We start from the raw sequence: 17283 nt of genomic DNA, 5'->3' as shown, positions 1-17283 counted from the left end.
AAATCGTAGCTTCTCCATTTCACGGCAGAAAAAATGCATTGAGACTGATTTTTGGGTAGCCATAGTTTTGAAACTCACAATCAAACACATAAGTGTATACGGAACACTCAAAACTCATTACAAAATATAGTTCCAAACATATTGAAGATGTGATGATGAGTTATTCAACCAATCTGTATACTAACACACGGTTTTTCAATTAACCTCTCAATTAATAAACCATGACCACTTGTATTGTATTAGACCCCGGTAATGAGTAAAAGATACATTTAAATATACAAAACATTCTTTATACTGGTTAAGTATGCAAAAGATAGCAACCTTAGAATCAGTAATACTTTATCTAATAGTGTTATATTTTTTTTATTCAGCCTCAACTAATGATATCAAACTCAAATCGGATAGACTCATAAAAGATATATTAATGTAAGGTGCAGTGTGTGGACATAATATTTTTTATAGGAACATTGCAGTATATGTATGGACTGAAATTCGAACTCAGAATTCCTGTGATATCTAACTCAAATCAGATATCAACTCATTGGAGTTCTTAGAATTTTTGTAAAGGTGGAGTAAGTCCTAGGTGTGTGGAATTACCTTTATGAGTCTTAGAATTAGTAATTAGAAGGTTAATAGGTCTTAAGGTACATTAATTTTGGAGAAATTCCACTTCTTGACTCACTCGCGTTTCGTGAATCGTTCTCCCGCGTACACGTAACTTCTATGTCCTTGTTTCTGATTTCGTGCGCGCACATTTAGCGTGTCTCAGAACCTCATGTTACATGGTTTCGTGTGCGTACAAAGTCGAGGATTCACGTACACGAAGCGACGAAAACTGAATTTTCTAAAGAGTTGGGACATATTCAACCTATTCATCTTAATTCTGAATTTCTACACGAATTCTCCTCTCGAAACTCTAACTTCTTCCTCCATTTTAACACCATTGTTATCAATTGACACCACCATTCCCCTTCATCCATCCTTAGTTATGTGAAGCTTTGAAAACCCAAGATAACTATTCACTCATGTTTAACCTACACTAATTTCTATTCCCTCAAATTCACACCATATAAACACCATGAGACCACTATAAATGTTTCATCATATCTATTCTATCTCATATTCTTCATGGATAAGATTCATCTATAGTGACTGTGAGTTCGTATCTATCAGCTTTGTCTTTAAGATTTAATTATAATCTTGTGAATTCCTCAACTTGATTGTGGCTGTGAGTCTATGAATTATCAATTTTGATATGCGAAATGTGTCTGTGAAATTCCAAGAGAAGATTTAACTATTGTGACACAAAGTTATACCAGAATAAGAGAAACTATAAACCATTTATACAATTCCAACATATAAAATTAAAAGTTAACGTGTTTGCAAAGTCATTTTAGAGCAGGCAAGGCACAAAGAAGGAAACTCTAATCATATAGAATAAATCCATTATAAATTTGTCAAAAAAATCAATCCATTATAATCATAAGCTAATTTAGCTGATGTTAGTACATATGTGCATCACATAATCTTGCATCAAAATCAAAAAGCTTCTAAAGCTGCACCAAGCAAAAATATATCACAATCTTCAGTGTTGCACCAAGCTTGATGATCATGTCCATTTTTGCATCCACACTCATTCCAATTATTCAATCTCCTCTTATTTTGTTTCTCCATCTCAGCAACCGAAGCCACTCTAACATTAATCTCCACTTCCACTTCTGGTGTTGCAAACATACCCTCTTTGCAATCACTTCCACTCACCAAATCCATCTTCAACCATTTTTTTAACTCCATGTTTTGTGATTCAAGAATCACCTTCCATGGAATCTCACTTTTCGCAATAAGTTTTGACCCCCACATCTTCCTTTGCCTTAGCTCCAACACTAGTTTTTGTTCATTAAGGTTTTCCAAGAATTCTTGAGGGCACGAACAATCTAGATTAAAAGACTCGTCCCAAACATTTTTGCTGTTGAGTTGAATTCTTTTGTTGTTTCCTGTTGGAAGATACAATCTTGCAAACAAATTTTTCGAAGACTTGATGAATTCAACGTTTCGAGCTTGTATTATTCTCAGTTCACAACTGAAGTTTGCATAAGCAGACATATGGGATGGATCCATTGAAAAATTGATTCTTGTTATGTATTTGTAGCTAGACAGAAAGAGAGAGGAAATCAAGGCTGAAAATATATTGAAGGTGTTTGTTTGAGTTTGAGTTGTTCTATTCTAGGTGATGTATTATATAGTGTGAAAAAATTAAATTGGAAATGCTTTCCATGAAGCTGCTCTTATCCTTGAATATTAATATAGCATATGTGATATAGTATTGTATAAAAATTGATCTAGTATCTCTCAGTCTCAGTTGTGCTTTTTGTGTTGTGAATATATTAATACCAACTTAGTCTTAAATCAGGCACATGAGATTGTGTTGAAGATTATATCTTATTAAGAAAATATTTAGAATCTGAAAAGGCTAGATTTTCCAATTTTGCTCTTGCAAGTCGCAATATGGTATTGGTTAATAATAAAGAGTATCTTAATGCAATCCGTAATAAGAGCATCCACAATCGAGATACTCATTTTTGAGTACTTAACTGGACCCCACGTGTACACATCATTTATTTATAATTTTTTAATAATAGTACCTAATAAGTACTCAATCCCTCCAACCCAAATCTCTTAAAAAGTTCTAAATAAGTCCCACCAATAACACATTCCACCAATAATTATACATCATTATAAATAGGACCCACAAAAACAAAATAGGTACCACTTCTTATTTTAGAACCAGTACCTATTAGGTACTCTTTGTGTTTTGCTCCAATGGGAGTACCTATTAGGTACTAGTACTTAAAAAAATAAGTACCCACCATTGGAGATGGTCTAAGGGACCCAAAGGTAAGATTAGAATAATTAATTACATGGTACCTAGTAGGCATTCTTATCTAACTCAGTAGTTAGTTGTAGTAGTGTCAATTATAAAAAATATTGCAAAATTTTCCTACCTCTCATTAACCTTACAAAAAGGTAATATGTGACATTGTTATTCCATCTTAGGATTACTTTGAATTACTCTTTATTTTGATTGTCTTCTTCATTAGGTTGGACACCACATCTTCACCAAAATATTTAAGGCATCACGTGTATGAATTCTCTATGTTTTGCTTAATATAAACTTTTCTATAAGTAACAATTGATGATATATCTTTACCATAAATCATTATGGCATCGTTTTTGTTTCTTCTATAAACTAATATTGAACTATATGAATTGAGTCTAACTAAAGAGATTAGAATCTCAAAATGCGACAGACCAATGTTTGAATTTCAATTGACATAAGTACTCATATTAAGTGTTTGACGCGTCTCTGATAAGATTTACCTATATATGTTTTTGGTTTACAATGGTAGTGCGATTGGTGGAATACCTATATATGTTGTCAAGAAGCAAAATATTTTAATGCGTACAATGAGTACTCAAAACTCATTATAAACAAATAGTTTTAGATATATTGAAGACAAGAAAATATGCTATTCCACCAATCCAAAAAAAAATTTCCCTCTATTCTACTCTCTGATGTTAGTACATATATACATTTAACCATACAAAATATTCATTTGCTAGAAAAATAAGTACAAAAGATTCTCTTTTATCAATAAGATATACTATATAAAGTAAGACATTTTATGTCACATGTTGACTCCAATCGCAGTACCCACTTCCTCCTCAACAACCTGATCTGATGGCCACAATTCCTCCTCTACAACTTGGCACGATGGTCATGGTTCCTCCTCTGACCATCGTGACTACATAAACCAATCTATCATCCTTCCCCACATGCCTCCTCAATGAGCTCAAGGATCTTGTTTTGAATCAGTATCAGGTGATGCAGACAAAACAAGTGCCTTGAGCGGAATGAGAATCAAAAGAAGGACCTCTTTACTCGAGTGGAGATGTAGATCGACCACCAATACCCTAGGAGTTCCCCTTTCGGTTACTAGAATATGATACATTCTCTAATAAACATTTGATACATTGCCACTGGAATCCTCCAAATCAACTATCACCATCGGCCACAATCATGCAGAAGAAAGAGAAGCCTTTGGATATTACATCAAATGCTTCAACAAAGGAGCTGCATTTGTGAAGGAGGGCTCCACGGAGATGAATTTATTCATTATGATATATTAAGTCCTTGACGAAGATAGACCTTGATGAGACAAGGATATCTTCGTCAAGGATTTGTAAGCACCACTGAGCAAGTTCAAGGACTACGCATCGCTCACCACTTCACCGGCCAACATCATTGGTAAGCTCCACTTTTTAAAAGCCAAAATTAAAATACTGTAATGGTTCATTAATTGCTATCAAAATAAATAAAGAGCAAATTAAAATTATATTAACGTTATGATGGAATAACGTGTCACAGACTATATTTTTGTAAGCTTAATTAGTGGCAGGAAAATTTTGCAATGTTTTATAATTGATGTACATCCCATTATTACAACTAGTGAATTATTTGTATAAAAAATGCTTACCAGGTTCCTAGCTTTTCTGATGGCTGTCATTTGAAGCCAGCATTCAAGCCTTTTGGCACATTAAAAACCTTGTTTATTCTAATCTTATATTTGGTGTCCCCAGTTAAGGATTGCATCAAAATACTTTTGAATCTTAAGCCAATACAATTGTGCTACTTGTGCAAGAGGCAATTTAGAAAATCTAGCTCTTCGAGATTCTAAAGGCTTTAATAAGGATATAATCTGCAGCACAATCTCATGTGCACTATTAAGTTGGTATTAAAATATTCAAAAACAGCACTACTGAGATACTGGATCAATTTTATACAATACTATATCACAAACAGCAGCTTCTTGCAAAGCATTTCCAATTTACTTTTTCCACACTATATAATACATCACATAGAATAGAACAACTCAAATCAAACTCAAACAAACCTCTTAAACATATTCTTTAGCTTTAATCTCCTCTCTCTTTTTCTAGCTACAACACATAACTAGACACAATATTCTTAACTATACTCTCAATTTTTCAATGGATTCATCTCATATATCTGCTTATGTAAACTTCAGTTGCGAACTGAGAATAATACAAGCTCGAAACATCGAAATAGTCAAGCCTGCGAAAAACTTGTTTACAAGGTTGTATCTTCCAACAGGAAACAACAAAAGAATTCAACTCAACAGCAAAAATGTTTCACGCAAATCAGTACCTTTTTGGGACGAGTCTTTTAATCTAGATTGTTCTTGCCCACAAGAATTCTTAGAAAACCTTAATCAACAAAGCCTAGTGTTAGAGCTAAGGCATACAAAGATGTGGGGGTCACAACTTATTGGTAAAGGTGAGATTCCATGGAAGGTGATTCTTGAATCACAAAATATGGAATTGAAAAAATGGTTGAAAATGGATTTGGTGAATGGAAGTGATTGCAAAGAGGGTATGTTCACAATACCAGAAGTGGAAGTGGAAATTAAAATAAGAGTGACTTCAGTTGCTGAGATGGAAAAACAGAATAAGAGAAGGTTGAATAATTGGAATGAGTGTGGATGCAAAAATGGACATGATCATCAAGCTTGGTGCAACACTGAAGACTGTGATATATTTGCCCTTGGAGCAGCTTTGGAGGCTTTTTGATTTTGATGCAAGATTATGTGATGCACATATGAACTAACATAGTTAATTAGTTTATCATTATAATGGATTGATTTTTTTGACAAAATTATAATGGATTGATTATATACTTATTATTAGAGTTTCCTTCCCTGTTCCCACTCTAAAATGATTTTGCAAAGGCATTAAATTTTAATTTTGAGAGAACAATATTTTAGTATTTGAATTTTTTTTTTTTGACAAAAGTATTTGAATGTTACTGTACACAGATTTTGAGTAACATTTAAAAAACTGTTACCAACAAATGTTACTCGTAGGTTTAAATGTGGTAGTGTGACTATAATACATAATAATGTATTGGCAAGTGTAATAAATAAAGTAAGGTGGCTTAAAAATATTAAAATATGACCAGGCTGCGCGTATTGTGAATGAAATTGAATTTGTTGTAGTCAGTCATCTTTGCATCACGCAGTCAGTATTATCGAGATCGAGTTATTTATGGTTTTATCATGTAACTTGTGTTCCAAAATCATGAATAAATCATCAATTTAGCAACTAAAAATTACTGAATCAAAGCGTTTAGCCACAATTATCATGATTTTGGATAGAGAAACATGTTTGCCATAATTATCTCGGGACTAATAGAATCCAATTTTATTTCAGTTTACCTAGCTAGTGAAAAAATATGTGCATGTTTTTCATTCTCCCTCATTTTTTACTCTCTACACTTTCCCTCTACCAGAAACACATCTTTTCCCTTTTCAATTTCCCTAATTCGCAAAAATATCTTCCCTCTCATAGGATGAATCTTCTATTTTCTCTCTTGCCTCGCGCAATCATGTCATTGCACAAAGACTCACTCATTGTGAACCACCATTCTCTCTTGTTTATCGTAAGTCACCATTCTCGTCACCTTTATTTATAGATATGAGACAGAGACACCACTCATGAAAAACCCTAAACTTCCTCAACACAGTTTGAAGGTGTTTTCTACCCTTTACTAATATAGATTGATATCATGAACATCGGGGGAGGAGTATGGTAGGCATGGCTCTGGTGATGCCAATCTTTTATCAAAGTAGAGACATTTCGGACTTTGATAGACAAAGACACTTCAATATAAGGATGTCACATCTCATCATTTCTTTATTGAAGTAGAATGACATCTTGGACTTCGTTAGACGACGACACTTCAATAAAGGATGCAAGATATCATCACTTCTTTATCGAAGTAGAATTATATCTTGGACTTCGGTAGATGAAGACACTTCAATACAATAGTGATTCCATGTGTCATCGCTTACTTATCAAAGTAGAATGACATCTTGAACTTCAGTAGACGAAGCTGCTTCACTAGATCGACGCTACATGTCATCACTTATTTTATCGAAGTAGAATGACATCTTGGTCTTCAGCAATTGAAGACACTTTACACAACTATATCAAGTCAGCATCTTGTCTCCACAAAACTATTGACTTAGGGAAATTGCTTCGAAGTAAGCCAGGTCGCGATTACGAATATACATTCCTTCGGTTCACTCTAAGCTAAAAGGGTTGCCATTAAAATTAATGAACATATCTATAAATAGATATCAAACTCTCAAAGAAAAAGGTATACATTGTTCATTCTAACTCTCACTCTTCCAAACTCTGACATTTGAGTGTTTAAGTGTTTGCAGTTATCTCCACCAGTTCATCGAAGAACGTCACCAGCCAACTCCACCTTTCGGCCATATCCGATCTCTTAGGCCCAATACTCAATTCTAAGATGATCTCTAGCCCGGATCAAAATTTATGGTAATTAGTTTTTATAATGATATTAAATTAAAGAAAAATCCCCTTAATTTGTTTTCACACAACCGTTAATATTACTTTAGAAAATACAAAAAAAAAAAAAAAAAAAAACCACAATGGTTTATTAATTGCAATCAAAATAAAGAGTAATTGCAATCAAAATAAAGAGTAATTGCAATTTGCAAGTGACATTAACGTTATGATGGAATAGCATGTCACATACCATACTATATTTTTGTAAGCTTAATGAGTGGTAGGAAAATTTTGCAGTTTTATAAATGTGTATGTTAATACAACTAGTCTGTTAGATAAGAATGCCTACCGCGGGTTCTTGCTTTTTTTATATGGCTGTTAGTTAAGGCCAACATTCAAGCCTTTTGTTTTATTACACTACAACCTTGTTTATTCTAATCTTATACCTTTGGGGTCCCCAGAAATGGATTGCATTAAGATACTCTTGATTTGGAAAATCCACCCTTTCAAGATTCTAAGGTTTTCTTTAATAAGATATAATCTTTGGCACAATCTCATGTGCATAATTTAAGATTAAGTTGGTATCAAAATATTCACAAAAAAACACAACTGAGATACTAGATCAATTTTATACAATATTATATTTGATCAAGGATGGAAAGCATTTACAATTTACTTCCTCCACACTATATAATACATCAGATAGAAAAACCCAAACTCAAACAAACCCCTTTCATATAATCTTACCTTCAATTTCCTCTCTTTTTTCTAGCTACAAGCCTACAACACATAACTAGACAAATTCCTAACTATAGACTCTCAATTTTTCAATGGATTCATCCCATATACATGCTTATGCAAACTTCAGTTGTGAACTAAAAATAATCCAAGCTCGAAATGTTGAATTCATCAAGTCTACGAAAAACTTGTTTGCAAGGTTGTATCTTCCAACAGGAAGCAACAAAAGAATTCAACTCAACAGCAAAAATGTTTCATCCAAATCAGTACCCTTTTGGGACGAATCTTTTAATCTAGATTGTTCTTGCCCACAAGAATTCTTGGAAAACCTTAATCAACAAAGCCTGGTTTTGGAGCTGAGGCAAAGGAAGATGTGGGGGTCAAAACTTATTGCGAAAAGTGAGATTCCATGGAAGGTGATTCTTGAATCACAAAACATGGAGTTGAAAAATTGGTTAAAAATGGATTTAGTTAGTGGAAGTGATTGCAAAGAGGGTATGTTCACAATACCAGAAGTGGAAGTGGAGATTAAAGTTAGAGTTGCTTCAGTTTCGGAGATGGAAAAACAGAATAAGAGAAGGTTGAATAATTGGAATGAGTGTGGATGCAAAAATGGACATGATCATCAAGCTTGGTGCAACACTGAAGATTGTGATATATTTGCGCTTGGTGCAGCTTTGGAGGCTTTTTAATTTTGATGCAAGATTATGTGATGTATATATGCACTAACATCAACTAAATTAGCTTATCATGTATTGGATTGATTTTTTAACAAAATTATAATTGATTGATGGTGTATATATGATTAGAGTTTTAAAGCATTAACTTAAAAGTTTTTAAAGCATATTGTAAAAACTCATCCACCTCTTTCTCATACTCTTCACTCAAACGATTAGTATTCATTCAACTACGATCCATAATTACTTATGAAAAAATAAACAACTACAGAGATTAAGTTAAGGGGATAATCATAATCATAAATTGATAATATAAGTCGGTTAGTATGACTATCTATAGAAATTTCGTCAAGACCTCCTCTAAAATTTTGCCATTAAATATCCAACTCATAACAGGCTATAGTATAGAAACAATTCTTTTCCTTAAGAGTACAAAAGTTGGAACTGCCGTGCTAGTTTAATTATGGTAACACATCCGTATTGACGTCACAAAAGATTTCAAAAAGAAAACTAACCAGAGTCAAGATCAGTAGCAACACGGTTGTGACAGCACCATAGCACGGAAGTCTACTCTCCACAACCACGAGTCCACGACCAGTAGCAACAACGTTGGTGTGCCTTAATTGACCGCCTGAAATTAACATTAGCATGCTCTGCCTTAAGAGTATTTAGGATAGGAAGAGGAAAAGTGGTAGTAACAGGATATTAGAATCACATGAATTCTTCAATAGCAGTAGCTGTGCAAACGGAAATTTAATTGAATGTAATAAAGATAGGAGGGAGTTCTTGCTAACGTGTGCATAAACCAAGTCGTGTGAACCAAATCCTAATACAAGTAGTAACACAAAACAAACAAAATTACCTTCCATTGTAACAATCAATCAATGAAGGTTGAAAAACAAATCAGATGAAAGAATGAAAAGTGAAATGTGCTAGTTATCTTCTCTGCAATTTTCACAATCTCAACATGATTAAGAGCAGCAACAGCATTATAGCGTGACTTGTAGTGCATTACAGTGACAATTAGAATAGAATGGCCTTCAAATTGCCAACTACACATTATTACACAATTCTTAGAAAAAACCTCCGCTAAAATATTTCACAACAATGGTTCAAAACTGTTCAACTAGTTCTTATACTTTGATCCTAATATAGCAAACCAGATACATAACAAAAAAAATCCTAATATAGAAAACCAGATACATAACAAAAAAATAAAAAAATGAAGCAGAAGTGCATTTCGAATTCATAACCCCAATGATGCTTAAATGGTTCTTCTACCTTATGAGTGAAGACATGCATTAAAAGCAGAAACACTACAACAAGTCAAATGAGTCAGGCATGTTAATAAATTAATTACTTAATCTGTTAAAAACAATCGTATAAGTAACGATAAGTAAGTAAATAGTAATGTGACGGCGGTGTTCCAATCCACACACTAACATACTCCAAAAGTCATATTTTGCAAATATTTCAGAGAACTAAACAGAAAATCAACTTATCTATGTACTTTAAGTCCCAAGCTACACAAAAACTACCACAGATTACACACATACATATATGAAATATATCAAGTGAAAGATCCACTTTAAGTTGTGTAAATATTGACCATTCGAGATAATTCATAAAATCAAAACATAATGTGAAAGGGGATGAGAACAACTTTAGGGCTGTTTGATTTTCACTGCTAAGATTAATTAAGGGATACACCACACACAGATACAAGTCCAAAATCAATCCAATCGCATTACTGATGTGTATTCTTTGCCCAGCCTAAAGAATAACTTGTTGAGCATTGGCCAATTACAACACAAGAATGTTAACATTGTGTTATCTAATGATACTTGCAAAGTGTATCATGATAGCAAGGGTTTTGATCATGTCTACTCAAATGACTAAGCTACTGAAGCTGGAAAACTTTTGCAGTATTAGGAGTTTGTGATTCAACCAGTTTAGAAAGATGTACTTGTTTTGATTTGTAATTGATGTTTGTTTCTTTTTAAATATGATCTTTGTTTGTTTATGTAAAGTTCAAATTAGGGGAGGATTTGTTAAGATTAATCTTTTAACTTGCTTTAGGCTCGATTCATTTGATCGGTTTTTTTAGGCACGGAATAGGCATGCATGTGTTCTAGCTGGTTTAGGCGTAAGTTAGGCACGCACATTGCTTGTATTTAGATTGAAAGCTATATAAGACTTTGTCAAATGTTAATTGAAAAAAAAAAAAAAAGGAGAATGACCATTATCCTACAAAAACATGTCATAGACAATACTTTTTAAGCTTAATGTGTGGTAGGAAAATTATGCAATGTTTTATTATTAATATATGTACATTATATTACAACTAGTGAGTCAATTTGATAAGAATGCCTACTGAGCTTTCTAGCTTTTTAGATGGCTGTCAGTTGAGGCCAGCATTCAAGCCTTTTAGTACTTTAGTTCACTAAAAACCTTAGTTTATTCTTATCATATACCTTTGGGATCCCCTGTTACAGATTGCATAGATACTGCTAATTTGTTACTCAATACCATATCATGCTAGCAAGCGCCAAATTTAAAAATCTACCTTTCCAGATTCTAAAGGTTTTCTTTAATACATGTAATCTTCAACAGTATCTCTCATGTGCATGATTTATGATTAAGCATTAAAATATTCACACAAAAGCACAACTGAGATACTTGACAATTTTATACAATACTATGTATGTAAGTGCTTTCCAATTTACTTAACATATACCTCTATTATATTATATTAGTGTTCCTGGAAAGCATTCTAATTTACTTTTTCCACACTATATAATAGATCATATAGAATAGAACAACTCAAACTCAAACAAACCCCTTAAACATATTCTTTAGGTTTAATTTTCTCTCTTTTTCTAGCTACAACACACATAACTAGACACAATATTCCTAACTATATACTCTCAATTGTTCAATGGATTCATCTCATATATCAGTTTATGTAAACTTCAGCTGCGAATTGAGAATAATACAAGCTCGAAACATTGAATTCGTCAAGCCCGCAAAAAACTTGTTTGCAAGGTTGTATCTTCCAACAGGAAACAACAAAAGAATTCAACTCAATAGCAAAAATGTTTCCACAAAATCATTACCCTTTTGGGACGAGTCTTTTAATCTAGATTGTTCTTGCCCTCAAGAATTCTTGGAAAGCCTTAATCAACAAAGCCTAGTACTGGAACTAAGGCAAAAGAAGATATGGGGGTCACAACTTATTGGTAAAGGTGAGATTCCATGGAAGGTGATTCTTGAATCACAAAATATGGAGTTGAAAAAATGGTTGAAAATGGATTTGGTGGATGGAAGTGATTACAAAGAGGGTATGTTCACAACACCAGGAGTGGAAGTGGAGATTAAAATAAAAGTGACTTCGGTTGCTGAGATGGAAAAACAGAATAAGAGGAGGTTGAATAATTGGAATGAGTGTGGATGCAAAAATGGACATGATCATCAAGCTTGGTGCAATACTGAAGATTGTGATATATTTGCACTTGGAGCAGCTTTAGAGGCTTTTTGATTGTGATGCAAGATTATGCAGATGTATATATGTACTAACATCAACTAATTAGCTTATCATGTATTGGATTGATTTTTTAACAAAATTATAATTGATTGATTGTGTATATATGATTAGAGTTTTAAAGCATTAACTTCTAGTTTTTTTAAAGCATATTGTAAAAACTCATCCGCTCCTTTCTCACACTCTTCACACAAACGATTAGTATTGATTCAACTACGATCCATAACTACTTCTGAAAAGATAAACATCTGCAAAGATTAAGTTTAGAGGCTAATCATAATCATAAATTGACTATATAAGTCAGTTAGTATGACTTTCTATAGAAATTTTGTCAAGACCTCTTAAATTTTGTTGTTACATATCCAACTCATAACAGGCTTGTATAGTAACAATTCTTTTACTTGAGTGTACAAAAATTTGAACTTCCGAGCTAGTTTAATTATCGTAACACATCTGTATTGACGTTACAAAAGATTTTAAAAAGAAAACTAACCAGAGTCATGATCAGCAGCAACAGTAACAGATTGTGACAGCACTGTAAGCACGAAGATCTACTCTCCACAACCATGACCAGCAGTTTAAGCAGAAGTGCCATTCATTTTCAAAACCCAATGATGCTTCAATGGTTCTTCTACCTTGTATGGTAACTGAAGCAAAGCAGAACTACTACAACAAATTAATGTCAAGAGTTTCAGTATAGCAAGTCAAATGAGTAAAATCAAGAGTATAAGTAACTATAAGTAATTAAGTAATGTGACGGCGGTGTTCCACATACTCCAAAAGTCAATTTTTGCAAAATTTTTACAGAGAACTAAACAGAAAATCAACCTGTCTATATAATAGTGTGTTTAAATCCCATGCTACACAAAAATTACCACGGATTACACGCATAAATATAGGAAATACATTAAGTGAAAGATCCATTTTAATTACTATATTATGAACTTTGTGGCACTGACACCTCTAATCAAAGGAGAGGCTGGTGTCCCACACGACTCTGATACATGTGATTACATTCAATTAGTTAAAATTTTCAAATCATTACTGGTGTCGTGTCTGTGCATGTGTCATGTCAGTTTCAGTGCTTCACATATTATGAATCCCAATATGTTAATCCAGTAAGGGATACACCACACAGATACAAGTCCAAAATCAATCCAATAACAATAAATGAATCAAACTTTACACATAGATGTATATAGCTCGTGCTTAGTTTTCTTCTCACATGAAAAAAAAAAAAAGACAGAAAGGATGTCAAACTCAAAGTCATAACCTCAATTCAGTGATAAAAATGAAGTGATAATCAATATCAGAATCCCCTAAATAAAATAATAAAAGTAAAAAGATGGATCAATGATAATTAATCGAATTCAATAAAGATGCATGTTGTGTGAGCCAAGAGAATAGAATGTCTCGGAAAAAATGACCTAATTGAAATGCAACAGCGAAAGAGGCTGCCGAAGGCAGGGTTACGAACGTAATAAGCTAATCAACATGCTGGAAGCAACGCGAAGTAAACAATGCAAACTAAATAAGCAACACAGTACAGATTTATGAACGGAGGGAGCGGTGACGGAAGGGACACAAACAGCAGTGCGTATGCTGCCGATGAAGCAGCGGGCAACGGCTGTAATGAGTCAATGGAAGAGGAAGCAAATGCGTTGATAGTTTGGCTAGAGTTCGCGCGCGAGGGAACAATAGAAATTTTTGTACTCACTCAAACTTCTTTCATACTTTGGCTCGTAAAGTTTTTTAAGACGGTTAATAAAATAAGGTTAGTTAACATTTTCAATAAAATAAATGTAGAATGGTCTTTAAATTTGAAACTTATTTTGAATCGGTTCTTCCAGTTTTTTTTTCTCTCCCTTTGAATCGGCTCTTTAAAAGACATGGTAACAGGGACGGGTTTCTATATCCCTCCTCCCAGAATCTGATGGGGTTTGGGTATTTTGTATCCATCCCATTCTCTACCGAATGGAGTTCAGGTATCCCCGCTCTATTCTCGCATGGATTTGAACCGCTCTGCATCCGTCTTTGAAATTGGCCGGGAAAACCCAAATTCAACCAATTCGAGTTTTTTCTGTCAAAATTGGTGTGATTTTGAGGGGTACTTTTGAGTACAGTTTTTGTTATGCCGACTCTTTATTTTACATCATATTTGCAGTTTTTGGGTACCCAAGTTATGTTGTTTTTCCACCATTGTCTTTTATGTTTCACTTTGTGATCACAGTTTTGTTCGGCAGTTATAATGACATATAAAATTCAAGTTCCTCCCTCAATATTGCTTTAGAAAAGCTTTAAAAAAAATAAGAAGAAAATTTGGAATGGCTCATTCATGGCAATCTAAATAAAGAGTAATTTATCAATAATATGTGACATAAATGATAGATACTTAAGTTTTTTAACCATGTAAATTTAGAGCTTGATCCGTGACTGATACCTTGGCTTATAAAAAACAAATAAAGAGTAATTTAAAATGATATCAACATTTTTCTAATAAGGAAATGACATTAACGTTATGATGGAAAAACATGTCACAGAATAATATTTTTTAAGCTCAATGAGTGGTAGGAAATTTTTTGCCATGTTTGATAATTTATATGCACATTATTACAACTACTCAACTAGTGAGTTAATTAGATAAGAGAAAAGTGCTAACATGAGGTGGTTAGTTATGGTTTCTAGGTTTTTAGATGGCTGACAGTTGAGGCCAGCATTCAAGCCATTTTTACTTTAGTTCACTAAAAACCTTGTTTATTCTAATCTTATACTTTTGGGGTCCCCTGTTACGGATTGCCCCAAGATACTGTTAATTTGTTACCCAATACCATATCTTTCCTAGCAAGCGCCAAATTTGAAAATCTACCTTTCCAGATTCTAAAGGCTTTCTTTAATACATGTAATCTTCGAAACAATCTCTCATGTGCCAGATTTAAGATTAAGCTGATATTAAAATATTCACACAAAAGCACAACTGAGATACTTGACAATTTTAAACAATACTATGCATATAAGTGCTTTCCAATTTACTTAACATATACCACTATTAAATAATCTTTCCAGTTTATGTAAAGTTCAAATTAAGGGAGGATTTGTTAAGATTAATCTTCTAACTCGCTTTAGGCTCGATTCATTTGATCGGTTTTTTTAGGCCCGTAATAGGCGTGCATGTGTTCTAGCTGGTTTAGGCGTAAGTTAGGCACGCACATTGCTTGTATTTAGATTGAAAGCTATATAAGACTTTGTCCAATGTTAATTGAAAAAAGGAGAACGACCATTATCCTACAAAAACATGTCATAGACAATATATTATAAGCTTAATGAGTGGTATGAAAATTATGCAATGTTTTATTATTAACATATGTACATTATTACAACTAGTGAGTCAATTTGATAAGAATGCCTACTGAGCATTCTAGCTTTTAAGATGGCTGTCAGTTGAGGCCAGAATTCAAGCCTTTTAGTACTTTAGTTCACTAAAAACCTTTATTTATTCTTATCAAACACCTTTGGGGACCCCTGTTACGGATTGCATCAAGATACCATATCGTGCTAGCAAGCGCCAAATTTGAAAATCTACCTTTCCAGATTCTAAAGGATTTCTTTATACATGTAATCTTCAACAGTATCTCTCATGTGCATGATTTATGATTAAGCATTAAAATATTCACACAAAAGCACAACTGAGATACTTGACAATTTTATACAATACTATGTATGTAAGTGCTTTACAATTTACTTAACATATATTAATATTCAAGGATAAGAACAGCTTCATGGAAAGCATTTCCAATTCACTTTTTTCCACACTATATAATGAATCACATAGAATAGAACAATTCAAACTCAAACAAACCCCTTAAACATATTCTTTAGCTTTTATTTCATCTCTCTCTTTTTCTAGCTACAACACATAACTAGACAAAATATTCCCAACTATACTCTCAATTTTTCAATGGATCCATCCTATATATCTACTTATGTAAACTTAAGCTGTGAATTGAGAATAATACAGGCTCGAAACGTCGAATTTATCAAGCCTACGAAAAACATGTTTGCAAGATTGTATCTCCCAACAGGAAACAACAAAAGAATTCAACTCAATAGCAAAAATGTTTCCACCAAATCATTACCCTTTTGGGATGAATCTTTCAATCTAGATTGTTCTTGCCCTCAAGAATTCTTGGAAAACCTTAACGAACAAAACCTAGTTCTAGAGCTAAGGCAAAAGAAGATGTGGGGGTCACAATCTATTGCGAAAAGTGAGATTCCATGGAAGGTGATTATTGAATCACAAAATATGGAGTTGAAAAGATGGTTGAAAATGGATTTGGTGGATGGAAGTGATTACAAAGAGGGTATGTTCACAACACCAGAAGTGGAAGTGGAGATTAAAATAAAAGTGACTTCGGTTGCTGAGATGGAAAAACAGAATAAGAGGAGGTTGAATAATTGGAATGAGTGTGGATGCAAAAATGGACATGATCATCAAGCTTGGTGCAATACTGAAGATTGTGATATATTTGCACTTGGAGCAGCTTTAGAGGCTTTTTGATTGTGATGCAAGATTATGCAGATGTATATATGTACTAACATCAACTAATTAGCTTATCATGTATTGGATTGATTTTTTATTGATTGATTGTGTATATATGATTAGTGTGTTAAGCATTAACTTCTTGTTTTTTTAAAGCATATTGTAAAAACTCATCCGCTCCTTTCTCACACTCTTGACACAAACGATTAGTATTGATTCAACTACGATCCATAACTACTTCTGAAAAGATAAACATCTGCAAAGATTAAGTTTAGAGACTAATCATAATCATAAATTGACTATATAAGTCAGTTAGTATGACTTTCTATAGAAATTTTGTCAAGACCTCCTCTAAAATTTTGTTGTTACATATCCAACTCATAACAGGCTTGTATAGT

At 33.3% G+C, this 17283-nt stretch overlaps 5 protein-coding genes across 5 annotated transcripts; 4 read left to right on the top strand and 1 right to left on the bottom strand.

The window, feature by feature from the left end:
- Positions 1–1453: 1453 nt before the first annotated feature.
- On the bottom strand, positions 1454–2264 carry LOC123903945. The gene has a single exon (XM_045953634.1). It carries the CDS (start codon positions 2116–2118, stop codon positions 1540–1542), a length of 579 nt encoding a protein of 192 aa, XP_045809590.1. The 5' UTR covers positions 2119–2264; the 3' UTR covers positions 1454–1539.
- Positions 2265–3292: 1028 nt separating this feature from the next.
- Positions 3293–5759, top strand: LOC123903940. The gene has a single exon (XM_045953629.1). It carries the CDS (start codon positions 5050–5052, stop codon positions 5647–5649), a length of 600 nt encoding a protein of 199 aa, XP_045809585.1. The 5' UTR covers positions 3293–5049; the 3' UTR covers positions 5650–5759.
- A 2241-nt stretch (positions 5760–8000) lies between these two features.
- Positions 8001–8974, top strand: LOC123903938. The gene has a single exon (XM_045953627.1). The coding sequence runs from the start codon at positions 8223–8225 to the stop codon at positions 8820–8822; it is 600 nt and encodes a 199-aa protein (XP_045809583.1). The 5' UTR covers positions 8001–8222; the 3' UTR covers positions 8823–8974.
- Positions 8975–11623: 2649 nt separating this feature from the next.
- On the top strand, positions 11624–12453 carry LOC123903942. The gene has a single exon (XM_045953631.1). The coding sequence runs from the start codon at positions 11746–11748 to the stop codon at positions 12343–12345; it is 600 nt and encodes a 199-aa protein (XP_045809587.1). The 5' UTR covers positions 11624–11745; the 3' UTR covers positions 12346–12453.
- A 3699-nt stretch (positions 12454–16152) lies between these two features.
- On the top strand, positions 16153–16982 carry LOC123903941. Its single transcript, XM_045953630.1, has one exon. It carries the CDS (start codon positions 16304–16306, stop codon positions 16901–16903), a length of 600 nt encoding a protein of 199 aa, XP_045809586.1. The 5' UTR covers positions 16153–16303; the 3' UTR covers positions 16904–16982.
- Positions 16983–17283: the final 301 nt, after the last annotated feature.

Source organism: Trifolium pratense, linkage group LG2, assembly GCF_020283565.1.
Source record: "Trifolium pratense cultivar HEN17-A07 linkage group LG2, ARS_RC_1.1, whole genome shotgun sequence".
In the NCBI taxonomy this organism is placed as follows: Eukaryota; Viridiplantae; Streptophyta; class Magnoliopsida; order Fabales; family Fabaceae; genus Trifolium; species Trifolium pratense.
The sequence above is the reverse complement of the archived record's forward strand: the minus strand, read 5'-3'. Positions and strand labels throughout refer to the sequence as shown.

What these genes read in the sequence shown, in the direction of transcription:
- LOC123903940 (XM_045953629.1), top strand. Translation starts at nt 5,050, where the DNA reads ATGGATTCATCTCATATATCTGCTTATGTAAACTTCAGTTGCGAACTG.
- LOC123903945 (XM_045953634.1), bottom strand. Translation starts at nt 2,118, where the DNA reads ATGGATCCATCCCATATGTCTGCTTATGCAAACTTCAGTTGTGAACTG.
- LOC123903942 (XM_045953631.1), top strand. Translation starts at nt 11,746, where the DNA reads ATGGATTCATCTCATATATCAGTTTATGTAAACTTCAGCTGCGAATTG.
- LOC123903941 (XM_045953630.1), top strand. Translation starts at nt 16,304, where the DNA reads ATGGATCCATCCTATATATCTACTTATGTAAACTTAAGCTGTGAATTG.
- LOC123903938 (XM_045953627.1), top strand. Translation starts at nt 8,223, where the DNA reads ATGGATTCATCCCATATACATGCTTATGCAAACTTCAGTTGTGAACTA.